The 21,728-nt window shown below is 37.8% G+C and overlaps 1 protein-coding gene and 1 pseudogene across 1 annotated transcript in view; one reads left to right on the forward strand and one right to left on the reverse strand.

Annotated features, from left to right (window-relative positions):
* Positions 1–3,311: 3,311 nt before the first annotated feature.
* SMARCA5 (SWI/SNF related, matrix associated, actin dependent regulator of chromatin, subfamily a, member 5) overlaps positions 3,312–21,728 on the forward strand; it is a 42,767-nt gene continuing 24,350 nt past the window's right edge. Inside the window, exons 1-8 of the mRNA XM_017534510.2 lie at positions 3,312–3,968; positions 8,090–8,164; positions 12,219–12,385; positions 15,480–15,580; positions 16,887–16,987; positions 17,733–17,912; positions 19,361–19,516; positions 20,080–20,211. Coding sequence (XP_017389999.1) covers positions 3,792–3,968; positions 8,090–8,164; positions 12,219–12,385; positions 15,480–15,580; positions 16,887–16,987; positions 17,733–17,912; positions 19,361–19,516; positions 20,080–20,211 — 1,089 coding nt within the window. The 5' untranslated portion in view covers positions 3,312–3,791. The remainder of the gene's footprint in view (positions 3,969–8,089; positions 8,165–12,218; positions 12,386–15,479; positions 15,581–16,886; positions 16,988–17,732; positions 17,913–19,360; positions 19,517–20,079; positions 20,212–21,728) is intronic.
* Positions 5,684–7,379, reverse strand: LOC108307509 (annotated as a pseudogene).

The following is a 21,728-nucleotide window of genomic DNA, read 5'->3' on the forward strand; positions in this document are numbered from 1 at the left end:
AAAGACAATCCCCATTTTGGAGGCAATTTTTATTTAATTATGTGCATTGTTTTCCTTGCTATTTATTGCGTTCCTTAAATAGTCATCAGACTTAAGATCCTTCCTTTTATATACCTATGTATAACTTTAGGGTTTCCAGACCAAGACCCAAGATTTCCACCTAAGACTATAAAAAGTGAAGAAACATTTAATGTAAATACTAAAAAACTATTCATCAAGTATTTCTTAGGTATCTATATGTCAGGTTCCACCTTAGACACTACCTTCTTACCCTTCCACATAATTTTTTTGTTGAAAGAACATTTTTTAAAATTAAGTTTTCTTAAAATGGGGAGATGATGGTCAGGGGATACAACGTTTTGGTTATACAGGATCAATAACTTCTGGAGATGTAATGTACGGCATAATAACCATTGTTAACAATACGGTTTGCGTAGTTGAAATTTGTTGAGAGTAGATCTTAAATGTTCTCACCATGCTGGAAAGCAGTAAATACATGAGGTGATGGATATGCTTATTAGCTTAGTTCTGGTAATCATTTCACCATGTGTTTATATATCAAAACATTAAATTGTATGCCTTAAATATATGCAATTTTTGTCAATTATACCTCAATAAAGCTGAAAGTTTAAAAAAAGTTTTATTAATGCAATAATATGAAAATTCAGCAGCCTGGCACAGTGGTTCTCACCTGTAATCCCATCACTTTGGGAGACTGAGGCAGGTAGATAGATTGAGCCCTGATTGTTGTTCAGGACCAGTCTGGGCAAGTCAATCCCTGTCTACACACGAAAAATACAAAAATTAGCTGGGTGTGTGATGGCATGCACCTGCGGTCCCAGCTACTTGGGAGACTGAGGTGGGGGAATTGCTGGACCCCAAGAAGCGGAGGCTGCAGTGAGTCATGATTGTGACACCGCACTGCAGCCTAGGAGACAGAGCAAACCACTGCCTAAAAAACAAAAAAGCCGGTTGTGGTGGCTCCCAGCTCTTTGGAAGGCCGAGGTGGGCAGACCACGAGGTCAAGAGATTGAGACCATCCTGGCCAACATGGTGAAACCCCATCTCTACTAAAAATACAAGAATTAGCTGGGTGTGGTGGTACGCACCTGTAGTCCCAGCTATTTGGGAGGCTCACGCAGGAGAACCACTTGAACCCAGGAGGTGGAGGTTGCAATGAGCCAAGATCTCACCATTGCACTCCTGCCTGGCAACAGAGCAAGATTCAGTCTCAGAAAAAAAAAAGGCAAATTCATTTTGGACAAATGAAAAAAATGCAGTCAAGCAAAAAAGAATTAGGAAATACCAACAGTAATTATTTTCAGTACTTTTGTAAATATGCTTCCAACTTTTATGTACATTTTTGAACTTTAAAACATTTGTTTTTCAGTTAACAATTTATAATTAACATTCTTCGGCTGGGTGCGGTGGCTCATGCCTGTAATCCCAGCACTTTGGGAGGCCTAGGCGGGCAGATCACTTGAGACCAGGAGTTTGAGACTAGCCTGGCCAACACAGCAAAACCTTGTCTCTACTGAAAATACAAAAATAAGCCGGGCGTGGTGGTACATGCCTGTAATTCCAGCTACTCGGGAGGCTAAGTCATGAGAATCGTTTGAACCCAGGAGTTGGAGATTGCAGTGAGCTGAGATGGCACCACTGCGCTCCAGCTTGGGTGACAGAGGGAAACTCTGTCACAAAGCAAAACAAAACAAAACAACAACACAACCATTATTCAACATTAACAGTTGTTAATGGTTAACAGTTCATTTTCTGGGTATATGACAGTTTTAAACTCATAACTTTTAATATTGGATTCAGCCTACTCTTGTTAGCTTTTTGCAGTTACATATGAAGACTGTGATGAACATCATTGCAGGTATTTATCTTTACATATATGCTTAGACATTTCCTTTTAGTCTAAGAACTGGCATTTCTAGTGGACTGAGGACATTTTTCCAGACTTCAAAGAATTGTCATTCCATTAGTTAAAAAAATTGCAGGATATATATTCACAAGGGATCTCTTCTGTTTGGAATTCAACATCACCAGTCACCTCAAACTTCAATTCTTGAAAAATGTCTCCTTTATTCAACGAACATTTTTAGAGTACTGGATATGGGAATAAAAAAAGCCAAATAAAACCCTGTGCTGGGTAGAGAATCTACTAAAGTATGCATATTTGTTATCAAATAGACTACACTATAAATTTCATAGGAGATGAACGAAGAAGGCCCTTAAGCTGCATTGAAGACTGCCTAAAGCAGTATACAAAGTAATTAGTGCTGCTGGGCGCGGTGGCTTACGCCTGTAATCCCAACACTTAGGAAGGCCGAGGCAGACGGATCACGAGGTCAGGAGTTCTAGACCAGTCTGGCCAACATGGTGAAACCCCGTCTCTACTAAAAATACAAAAATTAGCTGGGTTTGGTGGCGCATGCCTATAGTCTGTTACTCCGGAGGCTAAGGTAGGAAAATCGCTTGAACGCGGGAGCAGAGGTTGCACTGACCCGAGATCACGCCACTGCACTCCAGCCTGGGTGAGAGCAAAACACCGTCTCCAAAAAAGAAAAGAAAAAAAAGAAGCAAAAAAACCAAAGTAATTAGTGCTGAGTATTTGTTAACACTTCTTTAAGGAGAATGTACGTTTTAATTTTCATGTTTGATGCTTGAGGAAAAGATTACATCGCACCACCTATCTTCCCCATATATTACTTGTGTTTCTCTTACGTGGTAGTGTGCACGTTGTTGCTTACTTTTAGCATATAAATTCAGAAGCAACATTTAAGTCTGTACCTAAAGGAAAGAGGGTATTTAGAAATGACTGAGGTAGCTAACATGAGAGGGCCAAAAAAAAAAAATTAAAAAAAAAAAAATCATACTAAAGGCCCCCCCTCTTTTTTTTTTTTAACAACAAAACAGTGAGACGTCACTTGGGGTAACCATAGCGTCGTCAAGGCTGTGGCGTCACGCCTGTAAGCGGATACCGCAGAATTACTGGGGCCAGACACAGACTTCCAAGTTTGAATGGGCAGCACAAGACCAAGACAAGTTTTCAGGGAGTGCCGCCGACCCCGGCCAGGCCCCTCAGACCTCGGCCAGGCCCAGAAGACACAGCGAGAATCGTGAGCCGTTATGGAATCCTAAACACAGAGCTCGCGTCCTACCAGGAAGCCCATGCACAAAGCTACGTCTCTGGGCGATCCCTCGAGGTCCCGTCCACTCTTCTCCCTCGAGACCACTAGAGGTCCGGAGGAGGAGGGGCCAGAGGGAAGGACGGCAGCATGCGCATGCGCGCCAGGGACCCAGCCAGTGAGCCAATAGGGAATCTCGCGAGGGTTGAAAGTCGGTGGCGTAGGTAGTCGTCCTGAATGCTGGCGAGATACAAGGTATCTACCAGAGGAAGAGGAGGCGGTGAAGCGTTTTCCCAGCCTCAGTCTGTCTTTCGTTTTCCTTTTCCCTTCCCTCAACCCTCCCCCATCCTCTAAATCAGCCCGCCTTCCTTGACCTCAGTGACCTGTCTGGCCCCGCCCACCCTCGTCGATGTGATTCCCGCCGTGAGGTAAGCGTCGGTGGAACCCAGAGCCCCGCGGAAGAGCAGAACGTCTTAGAGTGTGCGGCTCCTGATCCCGGCTCAGGCCCGTCGCGGAGGCGCGGCGCGGGGGAGCGTTCGGGTGGGAGTCTCGCTCCTCCACCAGTTTATTGCGACGTAGCCACCCAGGCCTAGGCCTCCCGGTCCATCCCCGCCGGACCCGGCCTCTGGCAGCAGCGGGTGACGCAGACAGAACATCATGTCCTCCGCGGCCGAGCCTCCGCCACCCCCGCCTCCCGAGAGCGCGCCTTCAAAGCCAGCAGCCTCGGCCGCCAGCGGCGGGAGCAACAGCAGCAACAAAGGCGGCCCTGAGGGCGTCGCGGCGCAGGCGGTTGCGTCTGCGGCCAGCGCGGGTTCCGCAGACGCGGAGATGGAGGTGAGGGCGGCTTGCGGCGTGGGGAGCGGGCGCAGCGGGGAGGAGGAGCTGGCTCCCTCGCCGGATCTTGGCGATCGGGCGCAGAGCCGGGCTTCTCTCTCTGCACCAGACTCAGCCTCACACCCTGTGGATACGAAGTGCTGCTCTCACCCTTGCTCCGTTGTTCTTAACCTACTCGGGCCAAGCAAAATGGATTTCCGGCTTCTCACATTTAAATTATTTGTCTCTTTGGTGAATCTTGACAAATCTTCGAACACCCTCAGTGAACAGATGTTCTTGGTTACAGTGGCCTAGGGGAACCCATCCGTTTTTTTTTTTTTTCCCCCTTCTAGACTCCCGCAATTCCCACTCCTATCTCTGAATGTGGGTTTTAGTTTCCACCAAACTTCGGGAAAAGGCGGGGACCCCTTTGGAGCGGGATGCACGGGCGGGGTGAAGGAGGCATTTAAAAGCGCGTCCGAGGTATTGGGCCTCCTCTTCTTCTTCCCGGTACTTGCGGGGGCGGTATCTGTTCTGGGCCGAAACAATGGCGAGAGCTGGATGGCCGAGTGCGCAGTGGGGATAAGCGGGGCGCAGCTGCTTCAGTGAAGGGAGAGGAGGCCCCTCCCAGGCACTGTTCCATTGGGAGGGAAGCGACCAAGGCAGCAGCAGCTGTCTCGGATCCCCATCTAATTTAGGGGGGATGAATAAGTGTATGAATGAATTAGAGAACCTGGCGCAGTTGATGGGCTCTCAGTCTGGCACTTTTCCTCTCTTTAGCTTCTGGCCTTAGGAAGAAAAAAAATTAGCACCAGTCGCTGCCGAGACTTCTGGGTTTGGGTTGGCCAAGGGATGCTGACAGCACTGAGGGGGCTGGAAAGATGGGGGAGCTGCCAGGCGGAGCTCTTGGATATGCTCCCAGGCTTTGCGATATCTGGGAACAAAGTAATTGCTCCTTCCAATTTTTGTTCTTGGCCTTCGACATGTTTTGAGATACTTTGTAAGTTGGAGCCCAAAGCTTTATGGGATTTTCCTATTCTTAGACAGAATGAAAGTAATACTGCTCCGAAGATGAGTCTTGATGCAGAATACGGTAAGGTAAGGAAATGAAAGGGTAGTTTACCATTGAGGTATTTGGCACAGGAGTTGTATTTGGGTAGTTGGGGTTAAGTAACATTAATGTTAGTAATCTTTTAAAGATCTTTTGGTGGTGAGGGTAGGTTTATTGACATAGGAACTCCTGGTAGGTCCTGTAGTTTTCTGTGATTAAGATTTCCTTCAAATTAAAATATGTTGTGTTGCCTTTTTTTTCCTCTTACGGAAATGGTTCTTTCGGGTTACCAGGGCTCTTTAACTTGGATTTCTGTTTCAAGGCTTCAGGGGTTTGAAAACCCGAGACGTGTGTAAATGTCCAGTTCTCTACAAAACGTTGTTTATAGTTTTCCTCAGTTTCTCAAAAGGGTCTGTTCCAAATTTTGGAAAAATAAATGTCGTATCAGTATCTGGATGCAGCGTAGTTTTAAGCCTTAAGTATTTTGACTTGAAATTGCTATTTTAATGAAAATTGAATTAAAGTTTAAAAATGAGTATAGATGTTATCACTACCGTATTAAATTAGTGATATTTTCATTTGCCAGATGGGGAAATAGAGTTCTGGTAGGTAGAACCTGTAATAAAACTCGGGTCTGCCTTTAAAAGTGAGCCTTTTCTCACGTATCTTGCTCTGTCATGTTCTTAAAAAAAAAAAAAAAAAAAAAAATTGGCAGTTGAATTTATTGAATACCATAGCTGTTTTTACTTTCCTAGTATAGAAATATTAGGAATTTTATTTTGTTTTCAGAAAATTATTTTAATAGTCACAAATTTTTTTTAACAGAATCAGTATAAAAATAGTTGATTTCTCCATAATTATCGGTATTATTTATACTTGAATTATATCGGAATTATTTATACTTTTTGTTGATTTCTGCCCCACTTGGCTAAGTGGGGCAGAAATCAACAAAAGGTCTTGGACTGTTGGCTCAGAAATCATTCTAGGAAGCCCACCCTGTTGATATCTGTTATGCTTAGCTCTTATGAGATGACCTGGTCCTTAAAAAAAAACAAAGTATGTCTCTTTATTCATTCTTTGGAGACTTGAAATGAATTTGGCAGCGTTCATTAAACACCTTCCAGCTCATACCATGTACCACTTCTTAAACATTCAGTTCTGACAGCATCCATTGCGATAGCTTCTGGGTTTGGGGATGTTGCTATCTCTGAGACTTTTTCCTCAGAAAGAAAATGAAGAGGTAGAGCTGTAACATCTACAGGAACTCCCTGATTCCATAATGTTCATGGCAAACTTTGTTCTTCCCTAAGTTGCTTTTATAACGTTAAATCGTCCAAATTCTTTTCTCTCTCTTCTCGGAGCTTTTTTACTACTGCTGAGGTCTGGGCTATACAATTTTTTTATGATTCTGACTCTACTGTCATGAACTGCCATCAGAGACTCATAAAGTTGTTTACAGTTTTGGCTGGCATCAATTTTTCCTTCAGAGGAAGCTTTTGGAAACATAGTGTTTAATTCATGTACTATTCTGTCATCAGTTGCCCTCATCACCTTGAGTAATTCCTGAAACTCGTTGAACTCAGAGTTTGCACTGCCACTGGGCAGCCCTATATTGGACCACTTTTATTTTTCATCCATCTTATCACTGACTCATTTTAATTTTTTCCTTTTCACATTATAGTGTGTGTGTGTGTGTGTTTGTGTTTGTCTCTTACAATGTACTGTCAGTCTGTTTTCTGTTTAACAAAATTCAGAATCACTGCAATTCACTGATAAAAACTAAGTTTCAGCACACATGCCTAATGTCACAACTTAATCTGTTTTGTACTTGGAAAATGAATATTCTATAAATGCTTTTTTCTTGTTTGAAAGTGTGGTCTAAGGTGTTTTTCTAAAAGCACAGAATAAACAGCATTCATGAATTTTTTTGTGTGTGACAAAGCTGATTTTCTCAGAAATAGCCTTATATATTCAGTTACTTTTTTTCTTTTTTTCTTTTTGCTTGATACTGATAGGTCAATGGAGCAACTTGTTTTTTAGTTATTCTTCTGGCAATGTGGAACTCTTCTGTGTTGATCCTCATCTCTTGACTGGACTGATTAAATAACCGCCTATTAGCCAATAATGATAATGATGTCAAGATGCCTGGANTTTTTTTAACTGTGGAAGAAATAATGACAACTATTGGAAAGCACATTTTATTTTTGTATGTTGCATTTCATGGCATTTGGAATTTTGTAAACTGTACTGAGTAGGTGGCTTTGTCACTTACATATGGAGACCAGAGATTTATGATGAACATAAGTTCACACAAGTGCCAAGGGTCTTAGCAATGAAGTTAGGCTCGTCTTAAGGTCATTTACCTTTTGTTCCAGTACCATACCAGGCCTCTTCCCCACAACTTTTTAGTCACAGATAGTTACATTGTAGCATGTATTGCCAAGCATAGATTTGTGCATCATTAATGAAGATTATACTTCTGCCAGTTTTTCTTTAGTGGATGAACAGAACTTGGCAGTATATAAGTTGCTGATTTTTGTTGTTTGTGGCATATGAATGTCAGGATAAATGCATTTGCAAGAATAACATACTTATTACTATTTTAGGAATCAGGCTGTAGTTATTCAGTTTAGGCTACGAGATAAATTTTTTTGTAATATTCTAGAAGATGGAAATCAGGGTGACTAATCCTGATTTCTTTGCTTACATTTGTGTAGTAGCACAGCACATATTGTAGTTTTATGATAAAAAGGGAACTTTTTTGCACAACTATTTAATTTGGTTTCATGGTTATTACAAAAAAGAGAAACAGACTATTAAATGTAGTTTTCTTTTAGGATGGTGAAGATAATCTTGTTCTAATCTTGGCAATCATACAGTATATATATGTGGGTTAAATAGGTTATTATCCCTATGGTGTTTAATTTCATTTTATCAGTTTTTCTGTTAGGTTAGATGACAATAATTTCAGTTTCTAGGAAATTTGGGTGAGAATATATTATTTAAAATGTGTTTTGGGCAGAAATTCATTTATAATTGTATGTTAAAATTTTTGAAGAACAATTCCATTTAATTTTTTTCTTCCTACTAGGAAGTATTTGATGATACATCACCTGGAAAGCAAAAAGAAATCCAAGAACCAGATCCTACTTATGAAGAAAAAATGGTATGTTCTAGGCTTATGGATAGTCTGTAAGGAAAACTTTTTGTTAGGTGATTAAATGTACTAAACATCTGTCTTAGTTCATTTTGTGTTATAACAATACCACAGACTGGGTAGTTTATAAAGAAAGGAAACTTATTTCTTAATAGTTCCGAAGGCTGGGAAGTCCAATGTCAAGGCCAGCATTTGCTAAGGGCTTTCTTGCAGTGTCATTGTATGGAAGAAGGGCAAGAGAAGAGAGCAAGACAGGACTGAACTTTCTTTTATAACAAGCCCACTCTGGTGATAACTAACAACCTCCTGAGATAATGACAGAAAGTTTTTCCTAATCACCTCTTTATTAGGCCCCACCTCCCAACTCTGTTGCATTGAGGATTAAATTACAACATAGGAGATTTGGACGGCGGCACAGTCAAACCATAGCAACGTCTGTTTAATTTTTACAATGAGGGCACAGATATCCATTTGAAATACGTGTAAGTAACATAGAATACTGTAACTTCCATATCTTACTTGCCTGTGTAAACCAAATGGAAGTATTGTATGAATTAACATAATGTCATTATCTAGTTATGTTAACAATACCTTTAAAAATTTAACCTTGGAAGTGAGGTGAGGACCAGAATAGTTTATCCAGTGTATATTTCTTCTGTACCTGGCGAGCATTGTACTCTCCTGGTTACAAAGAAAAAATATATGCTCCTTGCTTACAGCATTTTTATATTATAGATGGGATCTTTACAAAAATAATATGACATTATACTGGAGTCATTTAAGTCCCAGTTCACATCCCATATCTTCTAAGAAACCTCTCAGAACTATGACTTGATTTAAACAGTACCACCACAGAGCTTTAAATTTAAATTCAGTTTTAATAATAGTAACAGCGACTAACAGTGAATGTTTACTCTGTATCAGGCCCTTTTCTGAATGCTTTATATGGATTGAACTCATTTAATTGTATTGAAGTCTTAAAAGTTAAAATAACAGTATATTAAATAAGAATAGCACTACACAGTGTGCTCCTCTAAGTTAGGAACAGTATCTTAATCTGTCTATCTGCAGCAGAACAATAGCTGGCATATAGCAGATACTACATATTTTTTAAAACATACTTTTTTCTTGTATTCTGACTTTCTCTTCCAAATCAGTAAATATTTTTTAATCTTTTAAATAGCTTCAAAATCCTAAAATTAGGATATTTATTTTATGCACATACATAATATGCACAATACATGTAACACTATGTAAATTATAAATGATACATTTTTAGATTTGTTACATATGTATAAACTGTCTCATCTTTTTTGCTACCAAACTTAGGAAAAAATATATTTGCCACTCTTTTTTAAAGTGAATGCTACTTTGAACTGAATGCAGTCTACATATTTTAATACTGCTTTAACCCTTTACAGTTTAGATTCTGACACTAACACTATACGGGTGAATCTAATTGCCAATTCTGAGGCTTAGTTTTAGTTTTAGTTTCTTGATTTGTACTTGATATTGTTGACCATTCTTCAGAAATCTTGACTTGCCTTGTAAGACGTTTTTTCCCTTGATGACATCCTCTTTGCTTTTTTATTCTTTTGTTCTTCCCTGTTAAATTTTGAACATTTCTTCCTAGACAGTTTGAATCTTACTGGTTTTCACCTGTTATCTTTAACTAAATACTTTCAAATACTTAACCTCTAGCCCAGAAGCCTGTAATCAGTATTTTCATTTACTTTAAAATCCTATTCTTACCTCTTGCTTGAGAATATCCAAAACTGAATTGACAAGTTTTGCTTCACATACCTTAGTGTTACCTCAATGAATGAAAGTTCCTCTTGAGGTGTACTCAATTTTTACTTCACATACCTTAGTGTTACCTTAATGAATGAAAGTTCCCCTTCAGGTGTACTTAAGATGTCCATGACAGTACTGAATACCTTTTAATAGTAAATTTACTTATGAGTTTATTCTTTTTTCCATATCACCCTAGTTCAGTATTTTTCTATTACTGCATGGGTTATTTTGTTCTTCTTTATTTGCCTTCTTTCTTATGATCTGGCCTCTTCCACGTTTCTTAACATTTTTGGAAAGTGCTATTTATGACACAAATCTGACTATAAAATGGAGGTTTTTCAGTGGTTCTCTACAGTGCTTTTTATTTTCTAAGTGGCTTTTATTGGAACTCTTCTCATTTCTTCCAGGTTTTTCAGTCTCCCAGCATCATTTTCTTTTTCGACATTGTGATCTTCACCTGAACAGTTTTCTTCTAAGCAAGCTCCCTTGTCATCTGCTAGTTCCTAACCATAGATAAGTTCACTATCCACTCTTGATTCTTGAACCCAGAATGCTGAGTAGTACTTCAGAAAACTAAGTAATAGTGCTGATTGGTGCCTGAATATATTTATGGTTTTTATTTTCTTGGATGTTGAGTATTTATTGCCTATCAATCTCATTTAGCCATTCAAAAATGTGCCCACTCTGATCAGTCTTTCTGCTCCATTTCTATCATGCTGTCATTTTCAGTCTTCCTCCACAAAGAATTGCAGGCCTGTCTTTATTTTCTTTCTCTTTTGAAACATAGCCTCTACTGTCCTACATCATTTCTTCCTGTCTCAGAGGAAGAAGCTAGTCCAAGGCTATTCACTTTAATCTCCATTTGATTTTATAAGTGATTTCATTCAGGTTCCTAATCATACTCTTGTTTCTGCTTTTGTGTTCTGTTAGTTTCTCTCCCTCCAGACATTTCAATTTTAACCTTCTCTCAAGCAGTTTATCTTGAGTCCAAACAAAATTATAATAATTTAATATTTTTTCAGTCCTAACATTTAGTTGCATGCTCTTGGCTTTTCTTTCATTAATATAAATTAAGAAATGTAATTGTGTAAAATATGTACTCACATATGTATCTTGTTCAGTACTTTAAAACAGTCTGTAATCTTGAAAAACATAAACAACGGAGGCTTGTCATCTGTAGGACACTACTAGGTTCTAGCATGTTCACAGTGTTGTTACTGTGCAGATCCGTTTGGTCATTTGTGACCCAATGAAACACTATAACCATGTGCCTTCCTAATAGCAAATTGGGCTTCAGTTTTTATGTTGTAATTTTAAATAATGATTGTGTTCCTTTTAAAAATACATAGTTTTTACAACATTATGGCATTTGGATATTTCTGGGCTAGGTAAAATGTCTTTTTGTAATTCATTCCAAAACTGACATTTTAAACATTTATAGACAGAGATGTTGGGTAGTTGGTTTTCCTGTTTATTGAGCTTTTCTTGTCTTCTTTGTTTCATCAAACAATTATTCTTTCTGTATAAAGGCTGCCTAAATTTTTAGGCTCTCAATTTCATTATTTTTATGAAAACTTGTCTTCAAAGCTTTAAAATTTTTTTTGTCCAAGTAAATTTCTTCCATTCTCTTGGTATTAGGGAACATTCAAAGGTGCAGCTGGTAGATACGAAAGGAAGGAATAATATCAAACCTAATACCTTTTTAAAACTCGTCACAGCCTAACTAATGAATGACCAGTTCATTTTTCCCTGCTTCTGAATAAATTCACTTGTATTGCACAATGCCTCTTAATATTTTAAAAATTGTTCCAATCAACTATGTTGAAGTTTGACATAAAATAATTTTAAGTTTGTAATTCAGTGAGTTTTAGCAAATACATGCAGTTACTTAAATACTGTCACAATCATCATGCAGAGTAGTTCCATCATCCCAAAAAAATTTGCTCCTGCTCCTTTGCAGTCAGTTCTTGCTCCTACCTCCTTGACACTTTTGACCTGCTTTCTATCACTAGTGTTTCATTTAAGTGGAATCATACAGCATGTAGTCTTTTGTGTTTGGCTTCTTTGACTTTGCATAGTGCTTTTGAAACTCATCCATGTTGTTGGATGTATCTAGTTCTTTTTTTTTTTTTTTTTTTTTTTTTTTTTTTTTTTNTTTTATTTTTTTTTTGCTGAGTTCATTGTATGGAGGCATGCCAAAACTTTGATTTTCTGGAGTTTTAATGGATACTTTGATAAAATGTATCTTAATTTTTTTTTTCTTTTTCAGCAAACTGACCGGGCAAATAGATTTGAGTATTTATTAAAGCAGACAGAACTGTTTGCACATTTCATTCAACCTGCTGCTCAGAAGACTCCAACTTCACCTTTGAAGATGAAACCAGGGCGCCCACGAATAAAAAAAGATGAGAAGCAGAACTTACTATCAGTTGGCGAGTGAGTAATTTAGTTCAACCAAACTTACTTTTGATAGTATTCAGTAGAGGCATAAAGTCACTTTTATGATAACTAAATAATTTAAAAAATTATTTTAGTGTCATTATTTATTAGGTCCTGCTTGGCCTGGCATGCTTTAGCCATAAATGAATAAGCATATAAAATATGCATAATAGTTAGGGCGCAGTGCTATTGCCTGTAATCCCAGCATTTTGGGAGGTCGAGGTGGGAGGATTGCTTGACTCCAGGAATATGAGAGCAGCCTGGGCAACATAGGGAGATCCCATCACTACAAAAAAAAAAAAAAGAAAAGAAAAATGTGCATAACGCCTTACTTTCTATAGCATTATAGTGTTTATGAATTGTAACAGTCATACTGAGTATGGAATTTAGATGTCACATCATTCCTCAGAGAGGAAAAACAAATGCTGAGGTTAAGTGGCTTAACATCACACTGAAATAGTAAGAATGATCCAGACTTGAATTTGGATCTGACTTGGGTGTGCTGTAGGCGCCTACATCACATGCATGTATTGACGGTATTTTATTTAAAGTCTAGTGTGTGGGATATTGTGATGACTTAGGTCACAGCAGCCTGTTTAAAATTTTTGTGGCATACTTAGTTGTTTTTGTATTAACTAAAGTGTCAAGTTGTATGCCATCCTTTGGTGGTTGTTGAAAATAATTCTTACATGTTGAATTTGGGAATTCTCTAGAATTTGCGTTCTGGTTGGATAACTAAGATGTTTAATTAGTAATAGTAGATTTAGGGCCATCTTGGCTCCCTGAAATACCTTTGTGTAATTCCCAAGTGAAAACTAATTAGCAATTAAGATATAAAAGATTATCTAGAAGAAGAAATATCAACAAGGTTAAATTCACTACACAGTGTATTGTAAGAGGGAAGTTTGATCTTCATCTTGAAGGGATTATTGTTGTAAGCATACTATGTTTTATTTGGAGTATTCCGCTCATCCAGTATATCTTATTTCTTATTCATTGTGACCAAAGCACTATCTTAATACTTAGGAGACTTTGTAAGAGGCAACTTTGCACTTCAGCTGTGTTTGAAATGTTTCAGACATCAGAAGTTTGCAGATACTTGAATATCAGTGTCATGGCATGAAACTAGAGACTACTGTAATGAATATCGTTATGGGATAGACAATATGATGTCACATTGTCTATGAAACAATGAAACAATTCTGTTATTCTTTTCTATTTTGTTTTTATCCTAATTTTTTATAAGAAAAAAGATTCTGTTGGAAATACGTAATAAATTGTTCGTCTTGATCTATTAAATAGTGTTATTGGGGAAGAAGAGTCCTAGTTAACAAATTTCTTTACTCTTAAAACCATCTTAAATGAGAAGCTAATTTACCTAAAGTAATGAGGGTGACTACTGTCTTTGAGTATCAGGAATACATTTATTTAAATCTTTTTTTTTTTTTTTTTTGAGACAGAGTCTCACTTTGTTGTCCAGGCTGGAGTGCAGTGGTGTGATATCATGTCACTGCAACCTCTGCCTCTGGGGTTCAAGCAATTATTGTACCTCAGCACCCTGAGTAGCTGGGTTTACAGGATAACACCACCACACCCAGCTCATTTTTGTATTTTTAGTAGAAATGGAGTTTCACCAAGTTGGCCAGTCTAGTCTCGAACTTCTGACCTCAAGTGATCCACCCACCTCAGCCTCCTAAAGTGCTGGGATTAGAGGTATGAGCCACCATGCCTGGCCAAAAATCCTTTTTTTTTTTTTTTTTTCCTCCAGTCATTCACAATTATATTCAATTTTTAACAAAAAAACATACCTCAGCTTTTATTTTGAGTTTTACAACTGTAATAAGCATTTTGAAAATAATCGTAAAGGAGATTTTATAAAAATAATGTTAAAATTATCGCCCAGTTTATGGAGAATGAATTGGGGATGGAAGTAGATCTTTGTACTCAATTTCATAGGCTCGGAATGCAGAGAAGTAGAAGGAATAAGACTGGGATGTTCTTATTAGAAGCATATGTAACAAGGCCCTTGAATTTCTGAGGAATGCTTCTTCTATTTTGGAAGGCCAGTTACCCTTTTACCAAGCATGTAGTTTTGGTAGAAGGAAGTTATAAATTAGATTCAGGGGTCTCAATAGGGGAATAACTTGCTTTTTTCTAAATAAGATGAAAATATTTGCTGGATGTATGAAAGTTTAAAGCTGGAAGTGTCAGAACTGGGGAGTAAGTATTAATAGTGTTACTGAACCGAGCCCTTTAGACATTCATTGGCAGTATTAAACTTGAGAAAATCAGTTTTTAAGGGGGTATATCTGATTCTCTTAGGATGTAGAATTTAGATGTGTATTTATAAAGCTTTTTGATGAATCCCTGGTCACTGCTTTAATTTCTGAGTTTTTATGCTGCAGGTTTTGCTCAAAGTTGTAGTTTTAAAAATGTGGTTTCTGGAAGTTTTTTCCCTTGGCAAAAAGATTTTTAACAAGGTACACTTTAAAGAACAAATACTGAGATTTTCTGACTACATAGTTCTTGAAATTTGACTATCATATTTCTGTTTGTTGAGTTCTGGTTAGTCTACAGTACTACTGTATTTTAATAACAATTTAATGTATGTTTTAAATAATTATTTAAAACATTTCAGATTTAAATTTACTCATATTTTCTTTTTTCTTTGAGATGGAGTATTGCTCTGTCCCCCAGGCTGGAGTGCAATGGTACGATCTTGGTTCACTGCAAACTCTGCCTCCCGGGTTGAAGTGAATCTCCTGCCTCAGCCTCCCGAGTAACTGGGATTACAGGCACGCGCCACCACGCCTGGCTAATTTTTGTATTTTTAGTAAGATGGGGTTTCTTCATGTTGATCAGGCTGGTCTTGAACTTCTGACCTCATGATCTTCCCGCCTCGGCCGGGATTACAGGCAAGAGCCATCGCGCCTGGCCAGTTTTTTCGTATTTGCTGATGTTCACTGGTTGATGCTTGTTAAAAATTTTAATTTTGTGGAATCTTGGTCAGCTGCTTGACTATTATGTTGAAATAGTAGCTGATAATTAAAGCCAAAACTTAAATCAGGTGATGTTATTTTCAACTTAATAGTTACCGACACCGTAGAACAGAGCAAGAGGAGGATGAAGAACTATTAACAGAGAGCTCCAAAGCAACCAACGTTTGCACGCGATTTGAAGACTCTCCATCATGTATGTTAAACACACTTGATTTTTTAAAAAAAATTGCCCTCCGAGACAGCCTTTGGTTAATGTTTTGGATTTGTGTTGGGTACTATTTGTAAAGCAAATGTGTAGTAATCTTAGATATTTATTGGTTGTGAAATAAACTTCAGCTTTTGATGGAGATGATAGCATATTATCAGCATATTATCTGATAGTAGTGCTGTATTTCAAAGTTATATAAAATGTCATTGTGTTTGTTATTGCCCTGAGGTATATGTAAAACTAGAGATGGTTTTGCTTTATATTTGTTCCAGATAAGAAAACTAATTTATTTTTAAAAAGGTACTTCATGGAGACATTTGCTTACTTATCTCCTAACGTTTTTATGTTAGTTTTAATATTTTCTGACATGTATTTGTTTATTGGTTAGCTTTTTTTTTTATCTCAGGTGGTTTTTCAAAAGGAGATGGGGGTACACTGTGTACATATGAAAAAAAATCAGATGCTGCCAGGTGCAGTGGCTCAAGCTTGTAATCCTAGCATTTTGGGAGGCTGAGGCGGGTGGATCACAAGGTCAAGAGATCGAGACCATCCTGGTCAACATGGTGAAACCCCGTCTCTACTAAAAATACAAAACATTAGCTGGGCATGGTGGCGCGTGCCTGTAATCCCAGCTACTGAGGAGGTTGAGGCAGGAGAATTGCCTGAACCCAGGAGGCGGAGGCTGCCATGAGCCGAGATTGCGCCATTGCACTCCAGCCTGGGTAACAAGAGTGAAACTCCGTCTCAAAAAAAAAAAAAAATCAGATGACTATTATATATATTTGATAATTACTTTGGGAAGCAAAGCAAGTAGTATACTTTGAAAGAAGAGAGTACACTAGAATGTATAAGATATACTGGAAAAGTAATTTAGGAATATCCTATTTCCTTTGTTTTAATGGAAAAAAAAAATAAAACACCCAAAGAATCTGTATCTGGTCTTTATGAAAGCTGTAAATACTTGGTTAGGAACACTTGGGTTGTCATTAAAAAGACAAGAGGCCAAAGAGTCTCTTGGACCAGTATATGTGTAACTTAAGAACTGAGTTGCTGGAGTGGGTACTCTGATGCCCGCAATCATGCTCCCTGCACTTGGTTATCTTCCATGCCCACCCTTTTCATTTCAGACCATGGCAGCTGCCTCTAGCATTTTGTAAATGCAGAGTTCCTATTGTTCAAGAATCCTTTAGTAATGAAAATGAACTCAGTAGATATGTGTAGACATACATGAAAGAGATTGCCTTGTGTTTCTTCTCTTAAAATGCGTATTGTGCTTTTCTTCTGTTCTTAGATGTAAAATGGGGTAAACTGAGAGATTATCAGGTCCGAGGATTGAATTGGCTCATTTCCTTGTATGAGAATGGCATCAATGGTATCCTTGCAGATGAAATGGTATGTGTTTGGTAGTTTTTTGAAGGGTATGTTTTGTATTTAAAATATCTGATACATTAAATTGATAAAAGTATGTAACACAGTTTTGTTTCTTATAGTCTGGAACTGTTAGCAAACTGATCCGCTCTGAAACTGGTATAAGCAGCTTGCCTTAGTTGCATGAGTGTGATTTGTACTTGAATTGTGAGAAATCTCCGTCTATGAAAATACAATAAATTTAAAAACAATACATTTTGAGAAACATATTTTTGGATGAGTTTTGTAGTACAATGATTTATTTCCTTCCACTTCTGTAAAACACAAGTGAGATCATTAATTGTTTATAGCTGATAAGTATTTTTTTCAGGGTGGCAGCTTGTACAATTCTTAAAAGATGTTTTATCTCTTATTAACTACTAGTTACGTAATGAATATTTTTAAAAGTTTCTTTATTGTTCTGCTGCTAAAACATTTAATTGGCTGGAGAAAGTACAAAGTCAAAAGAATTGCGTTTCAATGCTAGCTCTGCTAGATGGCTTTGAGAAAGTCACTTAAACTGTTTGGGCCTTATGTGGGTGATAATACTTCCCTTAGGGACTTGTGAAGATTAGATGACATAACACTTAGAAACTTTCACATATATTAAGTTTTCGCGATTTATTAACTATTGAAAATATGTAGCATTTCTTTTACATATGGTGGTATAATTGTGAAATAATGTTTTTGTGGTTATTCATTGCTTTGTGGTTATTTTGAAATCTTTCAGGGCCTAGGAAAGACTCTTCAAACAATTTCTCTTCTTGGATACATGAAACATTATAGAAACATTCCTGGTCCTCATATGGTTTTGGTTCCTAAGTCTACATTACACAACTGGATGAGTGAATTCAAGAGATGGGTACCAACACTTAGATCTGTTTGTTTGATAGGAGATAAAGAACAACGAGTAAGTTTCTAATATTTCGTTACATTTTTGATGTTAAAATAATTTGACTTCAGGCTTGGGTATGGGTATAGTGGGGGAAGGATAAAAGAGATGGGATTTTTGCGAATACTAGTATTTACAAATGTAGCATTGTCTTGGTGGATAAAAATCATACTGAGTGACAGGCTTATGCCTGTAATCCCAGCACTTTGGGAAGCCGAGGCAGATGGATCATGATGTCAGGAGATTAAGACCATCCTGGCTGCCATAGTTAAACCATGTCTCTACTAAAAATAGAAAAAAAGTAGTTGGGCATGGTGGCATGCGCCTGTAGTTCCCAACTACTCAGGAGGCTGAGGCAGGAGAATCACTTGAACCCGGGAGGTGGAGGTTGCAGTGAGCCGAGATTGCACCATTATGCTCCAGCCTGGGCGACAGAGTGAGACTCTGTCTCAAAAAAAAACCCACAAAAATTATACTGGGAAAATGTTAGAAACTGCAGAAAGCTGTAAGAATATAGTTTTTCTCCCTTTTGGGAGTGGCTGTTTAAAATCATTGGTTGTGTTCTCATTCTTGAAAGTGTTTTCTTGTTTTAAAAGATCCTGTGAAATGTGAGGTGGTTGGAAATTTAAGGAGCTACATTTTTAGATTAATGTGTGTAGTGGTAATAGTAATAGGATTATAGTTTTTAAAGGCAGATTGACTCAATTACAGTAATTTGATGATTTGTTGTGATATCTAACGAAATAAGTTAAAATTTTGATCAGTTGACATCATGCTTGTGGGAAGAAGAGATGGAAATAATAACATTAGAATATAAAGCTCAGATTTGGAAATTTATTCAGACTCTACTGAACGGCTGTGTACTTGTTTTGTTTTCGCCTTCATTTAGTTGTGAGTGATAAGCCTAGATTTTTTTCTCTCTCCTTCTAGTTATGTTGGGTATTTTAAGTTATCAAGTTGTTTTGTTTTAGAGCCCAAAGAGTGGTAATTACTTAGCCATTCTTTGCTTCAATTTTCTTACCTGTAAAGTAATACTATTAGCAGTGTGTTAATACATTTGTAAACCTGAAAGGAATGAAAATGGCTACTAATGCTAACTATCTTTCTGCCCTCTTCCTTTCTTTATGTTAAAACGCCCCTCTTTTTTTTTGTCTAAACCTGTCTCTCCAGAATTTCCAGATCTGGTGGAATTGTGGAAAGACACTTAAAGTCTTTCTGTTTTAAGTCTATTGAATTTTGCACTGGTTAACTTTGTCAGTTTTTGAAAACTCAATGGCTTTGACATTTAAATGATTAATGAAGTTACTTTAGTGTTAGGAAAGCTGGTTCTAAATGTTTGCATAAGGTAGCTACTCCACTCCTTTTTAATATTCCCACCTCCTTTTATGTACTAGATTACTTGTCATTAGTAAATTTCATGTGTAGTTTATTTCTGCATGATGTAATTTTTTTCTCTTGTTACACAGGCTGCTTTTGTCAGAGATGTTTTATTACCAGGAGAATGGGATGTATGTGTAACATCTTACGAAATGCTTATTAAAGAGAAGTCTGTGTTCAAAAAATTTAATTGGAGATACTTAGTAATAGATGAAGCTCACAGGATCAAAAATGAAAAATCTAAGGTAATTTGACACTTAGATGTGAAAAGCCTTCGTGTAAGAATTTGATTAAAATGCAGAATTTTTTTTTTTAGTTTAAGTTCTGGGATACATGTGTAAAATGTGCAGGTTTGTTACATAGGCATGCATGTGCCATGGTGGTTTGCTGCACCTGTCAACCCATCATCTAAGTTTTAAACCCAGCATGCATTAGGTATTTGTCCTAATGCTCTCCCTCCCCTTTTTCCCCACCCCCCCAGCAGGCGCTGGTGTGAGATATTCTGCTCCCTGTGTCCATGTGTTCTTGTTGTTCAGCTCCCACTTACGAGTGAGAACATGCAGTGTTTGGTTTTCTGTTCCTGTGTTAGTTTGCTGAGAATGATGGCTTCTAGCTTCATCCATGTCCCTGCAAAGGACATGAACTCATTCTCTTTTATGGCTGCATAGTATTTCATGGTGTATACATGCTACATTTTCTTTATCCAGCCTGTCACTGATGGGCATTTCGGTTGGTTCCAAGTCTTTGCTATTGTAACTAGTGCAATATGCGGACTATTATAATGGTGTATTTGGTTCTTTTCTTTCAGTTGTCAGAAATAGTGAGGGAATTCAAGACTACAAATAGACTATTATTAACCGGAACACCTCTTCAGAACAACTTGCATGAGCTGTGGTCACTTCTTAACTTTTTGTTGCCAGATGTGTTTAATTCTGCAGATGTAAGTATTTCCTGGTGCTTTCTGGCTAATAATATTTTGTTTAATGCTATGTATTTTTGTAATAAAAGTGGCTTGCTTTTATAGCACGGCTTGAGATTATCATTAATTTTTCATGCATTTATTTAGATAGCTAGCCTGGTGTTATCTGCTAGGTTGTCTCTGTATAATGGGAATTTACTTTTGTGCCTTTGGTGTCAATCTTGCTTTATTATTGTTATTATATATTTTTTTGAGACAGAGTCTCTGTTGCCCAGGCTGAAGTGCAGTGGTGTGATCTTGGCTCATTGCACCCTCTACCTCAGGGGTTCAAGCGATTTTTGTGCTTCAGCCTTCTGAGTAGCTGAGATTACAGGTATGTGCCACCATGCCCGGCTAGTTTTTGTATTTTTTGTAGAGATAGGTTTTGCCATGTTGTCCAGGCTGATCTCAAACTCCTGGCCTCAAGTGATCTGCTTGCCTTGGCCTCCCAAAGTGCTGGGTTTACAGGTGTGAGCCACCTCACCAGTCTTCAGTCTACTTTAAATCATTGTTTTCTCTCCCTGAAATGCCATAAATTATCACTCCTATTTGGTAAGTCATGTTGGCCTGACTTTGTTTCAGTGGCTCTAGGTTGACTGGTTGTGTTTTTAAGGTGCTGCTAAATGTATTCCTGAAATGATTTGTATACCTCACATTGCTTATGTTCTAAGTCTCAAGGGTGACTGTCAAATACAGTGAAGTCTGTCTGGCATTTCTTATAGTCTAACAAACAAACAAATAGAACCTAATCTTCATGGATTATTTATAGTTATAGAAATGATAGCAATGGTTAATTAGCTGTTTGAACTGTTAATAGTAATGTGATAACTATGTCAAGAGTTTGTGCTATTCATAATTGCAGAGCTTTTTTTTTTTTTTTTTTTTTTTTTGGGCTGTACCAGCATTTATTTTTGAAGCTTTGCTTGCCTAGCTGGCGTATTGTATGTATTAGGGGGATTTGAAGAGCTCCATGTTAGTATGTTTTTGTACAATTAAGTTATAAAAAGGTATTAATTTTGGTTTGTTCTGTGAAGATTATTTTAAAAGAAAGATTTTGTGTTGTAAAAAGATACTTAAACTAACTCCAAAAGCAGTTTTAGTTTTGATTTTACATATTTTGATGTTTTTGAGGTAATTCCTTTTTCTCACTACATTGACACTTTCATTTGCTTTAGTTATAGCAATGAATTCTAAGATTATGTTTACTCAAAAACAAAGCACACGTATGATACATGTGTTCAGGCTGGACGTGGTGGCTCACTCCTTTAATCCCAACACTTTAGGAGGCCGAGGCGGGTGGATCACTGGAGGTCAGGAGTTCAAGACCAGCCTGGCCAACGTGGTGAAACCCCGTCTCTACTAAAGATACAAAAAGTTAACTGAGCTTGGTGGCAGGCTCCTGTGATCCCACCTGCTTGGGAGGCTGAGGCAGAAGAATGGCTTGAACCAGGGAAGCAGAGGTTGCAGTTAACTGAGATTGTGCTATTGCATTTCAATGT

This window comes from Cebus imitator, unplaced genomic scaffold (genome assembly GCF_001604975.1).
Source record: "Cebus imitator isolate Cc_AM_T3 unplaced genomic scaffold, Cebus_imitator-1.0 Scaffold4, whole genome shotgun sequence".
NCBI lineage: Eukaryota > Metazoa > Chordata > Mammalia > Primates > Cebidae > Cebus > Cebus imitator.